Here is a 4,473-nt window from a genome sequence, read left to right as displayed (position 1 = left end):
GGATGATATTAAATGTATATTAGAAGCTGGTTAGAAAGTTTATTTTGACCATAAACATAATATCTTCATTTATTTTATATTTATATTTATTATTTTTTAAATTAATTTATTTAATTTATAAAAACTGATATACTACCTCTAGTCTTTAATATAAGAGCTTGTTTGACTTTATTTTAATTCTAAATATAAGATTCCAATCTAATTTGTCTCTCATATTTATCTATTTTTTTCAAAACAGTCCTTACAATAATAGTAGTTTTAGTTAATACACTTGATTGGCAATGGTATATTAGGAAAGACAATATTTATTTATTACAATAACTAATTTAACTAGTTTTCTTGATTTTCTTAAATTAGCGAACTAGCTTTTATATTAAGAACCGGAGGTAATATAATTTGATGTTATATAGGATATTTTAGGAAGATTATTATGTCATATTTGTTATAACTAATTAACTTAACCTCATTAATTTATCCAAATTAGTTAAGTAGCTACCTCTTACACCATGGACAAGAGGAGTATAAAGACATCACATATCTATGTGTGCATGCTCCCTCGTGTCTTAGACTTAGGAGCTATACATTTAATTTATGAAAATTAAAAAAATTAGTTAAGTTAATCATTTTAATCATATATATTGGAAATACTCTCTTAATAAACAAAATCCCTTGATCCATGTAATCAATCAACAGGGAGAGCTAAGGCCAAAGGAAAAAAAAGAACAATCAATGGGGAGAGTTTACGAAAAGAATATAAATTTAGGAGATAAAAACATCTTGCATGTAGGATAAAAACATGTAAAACCCTCTCTACTAACACTTACATTTAGACTAGGAGGGAGAATCCATAAAAGTATCTACAAAAATAATAAGAGCAAGCATTTGAAAGCTTCAAAATGGGAAATGGTTTACTAGGGAATGAAGAGATGACAAGTGGAATTGAATAACTGGGTTCGGTGTTTGCGATCGTAATGGTTATGGAGGATGAGGAAGCAGTGAAGATGGTGATGGAACTTAGGGTTGATGAGGTTAGGGACGATTCTGTAAGTGGAACTCACTCTCACACCTATCGAAATGGCCAATCCTCTTGCTGACTCCAACAAGTCCTGCATCTCTCTTCCTGCTCCGTACATTGCCTTGTTCTTCACTCCCACTTCCATTCTATATATCGTCGCCCCACTCTCTGCATACACTTCATCGCCCTGCCTCCATCATCGTCATCATCATCAACCTCATCAATTACAAATTCCTTACAATTTTCTCAAGTATAGCTAATTGTGACTGATATAGATACTGACTAAACAACATGTAAGTTGTCACAAAATATTATGTTTATAATTGCCTCCTTACATTTATATACACTACCTCAAACTTTAATATAAAATACAACTGACTAATTTGGGAAGAATAAAAAAACTAAAAAATTACTTTAAAATATTCATATTTATTGTTTTTTTAGACTAATTTGCTTAACTTATAAATTGATATATAATTTAATGATACACATAATTAAGTATTTTAGAAACGTATTTTAGAAAGATTATGTAACATAAATTATAATTAAGGTAATTTTTTTAAAATTTTTAACTTTTCTAAATTAGCCAACTAGGCCTTATATTAAGAGTTGTAGATAATAATTTGTGAGGGAATCAATTCCGATATATGTTAAGTGAGGATCATATCATCAACCATGAACTTCTTTTTTCTAGTGGAGAAAATGAAGAGGAGGAGGGAGGGTTACGTACATGAGAGAGAGCAAAGGGTAAGATGGAAAAGGACAAGTGGATGAGAGGAGGATGAAGGTGAAGGCGAAAGAACTTGGATTTGTTTAGGATTCCCAAACTGATGGAGCAATTGAAGGTCAGGATCTTGGTTGACACCCCGGTCCTGTCCACTCCTTCCCCTAACTTAAACTCTCGCACTCTTTCCACCTGCAATGATATAATATTCATATCACCAAATTAATTAATTAAAAAGAAAATTCTTGAATTTACATAGTAATAATAAATCTAAAATACCCCATTTTAATAAATTATACTTCTTCGATCCTTAATATAGGACTCAATTATTGAGTTGGTTTTGGTCCTAAATATAAGACCCATTTCTTATATTTATCAATTTTCTCTAAACTACCCCTATGAATACTCTTTCAACCATAATCAAGTAAAAGAGGGGAAATGGGTATTAAGAAAGATGATTATGTTGTTTTAGGAAAAACATGTTACATTTCTTATAATTAACTAACTTACCTAACTTCTTTAATCTGATCAAATTAGTTAAATGGGTTTTATATTAAGGACCGGAGAAGTATATCTTCAATAAATTAAAGTAGAGGAGACATGATGGCATATAATGGAGCACATCGATATGGCGTGACTACTCTAGACTCTACAGCCCCCCCCTTTCTTTTTAATATATTGTTACTATAATATATTTAATTAATATATTTATCAATGCAGGTATCGATCTTGTGCATAACATAAATAATATGCTAACATATTGGACCCACATCGTCATAGATATTCATCATTTCAACCACATCTTTTGTGGCAACATAATGCAGCATAGTGTATAATAATAAATCCCGTTAACAGATGTTCATAGAATAATAGTCAAAATAAAAACACATCCCATGAAAAATGATGCTCTTTTGCCCACTTCAATATTCCTCCCTCATCAAAAATGATTTGTAATCCTCCTTTTCAATTACACTCACACTGATAAATTTCCCTCCTTTTAAAGAGCTTGTCCAGAAACAAAATCACAACTAGTATCTGCCTTTTAATTTGCACAATGGCAGAAAAGTACAAATGATTTATATACCTAGGTGTTGAATTTTTGTGTCTCACAGGTATTGGAGGCAAAATTGCTTGAAGCATTGCCAGTACTAAATAAGAGTACCTATCCCAATAAAGATTCGAATATTAGTTCATCTCTGTATGGGGATTTAGTCTCTTTTACTAAACTCAATCCTATACTATTTTTATTTCAAACCCCACATAATTGGGAAAAAAAAATTACTCGGTACCTGGAGGGAAAGCACAGGAGGGGGAGGCTTCGTAGCAATGTAGAAGACAAGCAACGCAACACTTAGACTCACTAACAGTCTCCAGCTGATCTGAATCCATATCCAAGCCCACGAGTCTGTGTTCCGGTATGTCCAGTACCTCCTCCACCCTTTCTCCTTCCTCCAATCATAATCAAACACGTCGTCATCATCTTCCTCCTCATCATCCTCACCGTTCCTGTTCATTACAATCAGGCGGTTCATATCCCCGTCGTTCTCCGTAGGCGCCGTGGCATGGCTCTCGTCGTACGACACCTTCTTGTGGTGGTGGTAGCAGTGGACAGAGCCCCGGGAGGAGGATGAGTAACGGTAGAGGGCGTCCACATGGGTCGGGTTGGAGACGGGGCGGGCGGGGGAATGGAAGGTGGATGATTCGGCGTCGTTTTGAGTGAAGGTGGTGGCGGAAGGGCTCTGGACGTAGTAAGCAGGCAATGAATAAGAATGGTGGCGGTGGTGGTGATACATGAGAGCCTCGTGCTCTTCCACAGCAACGTTGTTGTTAACGTTCGACATTATTGTTGTGAGAGAGTTGTGAGCTGATGAGTTGTGAGTGTTTGTGTGCGTCTTCCAAAATGGCAAAGCCGTTTGGGATTTTAAAATGAATCAAAGAGATTTGCTCCCAAAAAAAAAAAAAAAGAATCAAAGAGAGTGGGATTGATGTGAATGATAGCATATAGAGGTTTGGGTCTTCATTAAGAGACAACAAAAGAAGCAAACATAATTGCCCCTAATTAAGTGTTCACGGATACCCTACTGTTTTTTTCAACTATTCTATTACTACCTCCGCTACTTAATATAAGAGTTTATTTGATTTTTATTTTGGTCATAAATATAAAAAATCCAATTTACTTTGGCTCTTATATCTATCTATTTTTTTCCTAATATAATCCTTATAATAATAGTAGTTCTAACCAATACACTTGATTAGCAAGGATATTTTATGAAAGATAATACTTATTTATTACAAATAATCAATTTAACTAGTTTTCTTAATCTACTCAAATTAGTCAACTAGTTTTTATATTAAGGATCAGAAATAGTATTATGTACACAGTATAATTTTTTTAAATATATATACAAAAGTTATATTATATTATTCCTAGTCAACATCTAAAGTCTAGGAACATTTTTTTCAAACATAAAGTCACGTCATTTGACTGATTTTGATCCTTTAATTTGTTGATTATAGATTTTTTCCCCTCCCGTTTGGTTGAATTCTGATAACACGGGTGTCGATAATTATATATTAATCATATATACCCATGAGAAAAAAACCCACAAATTTTAAGTCATTTTTTTTAGATATACTAACTAATTTTCAAACATTGTATGGAATAATTATGATTAATTTAGATTGAACCAAGTTCAATTATAATATTATATGGATAGAAAACTCTTGTAATTCT

The 4,473-nt window shown here is 32.9% G+C and overlaps 1 protein-coding gene across 2 annotated transcripts; it reads right to left on the bottom strand.

Annotated features, from left to right (window-relative positions):
• Positions 1-811: 811 nt before the first annotated feature.
• Positions 812-3,618, bottom strand: LOC114739843 (uncharacterized). Of its 2 annotated transcripts, none has more exons than XM_028927936.1 (3): positions 3,029-3,618; positions 1,746-1,931; positions 812-1,202 (listed from the first exon to the last, which is right to left on the bottom strand). In XM_028927936.1, exons 1-3 carry the CDS (start codon positions 3,578-3,580, stop codon positions 912-914), a joined length of 1,029 nt encoding a protein of 342 aa, XP_028783769.1. In that variant the 5' UTR covers positions 3,581-3,618; the 3' UTR covers positions 812-911. The 2 variants fall into 2 exon arrangements, with proteins under 2 accessions (XP_028783769.1, XP_028783779.1); XM_028927946.1 differs by lacking the exon at positions 812-1,202 and adding an exon at positions 1,254-1,297.
• Positions 3,619-4,473: the final 855 nt, after the last annotated feature.

This window comes from Neltuma alba, unplaced genomic scaffold (assembly GCF_004799145.2).
Source record: "Neltuma alba isolate B1F8T4 unplaced genomic scaffold, ASM479914v2 tig00000493_pilon, whole genome shotgun sequence".
Classification (NCBI taxonomy): domain Eukaryota; kingdom Viridiplantae; phylum Streptophyta; class Magnoliopsida; order Fabales; family Fabaceae; genus Neltuma; species Neltuma alba.
Note: the sequence above shows the minus strand (reverse complement) of the source record. Positions and strands in the feature narration are given on the sequence as shown.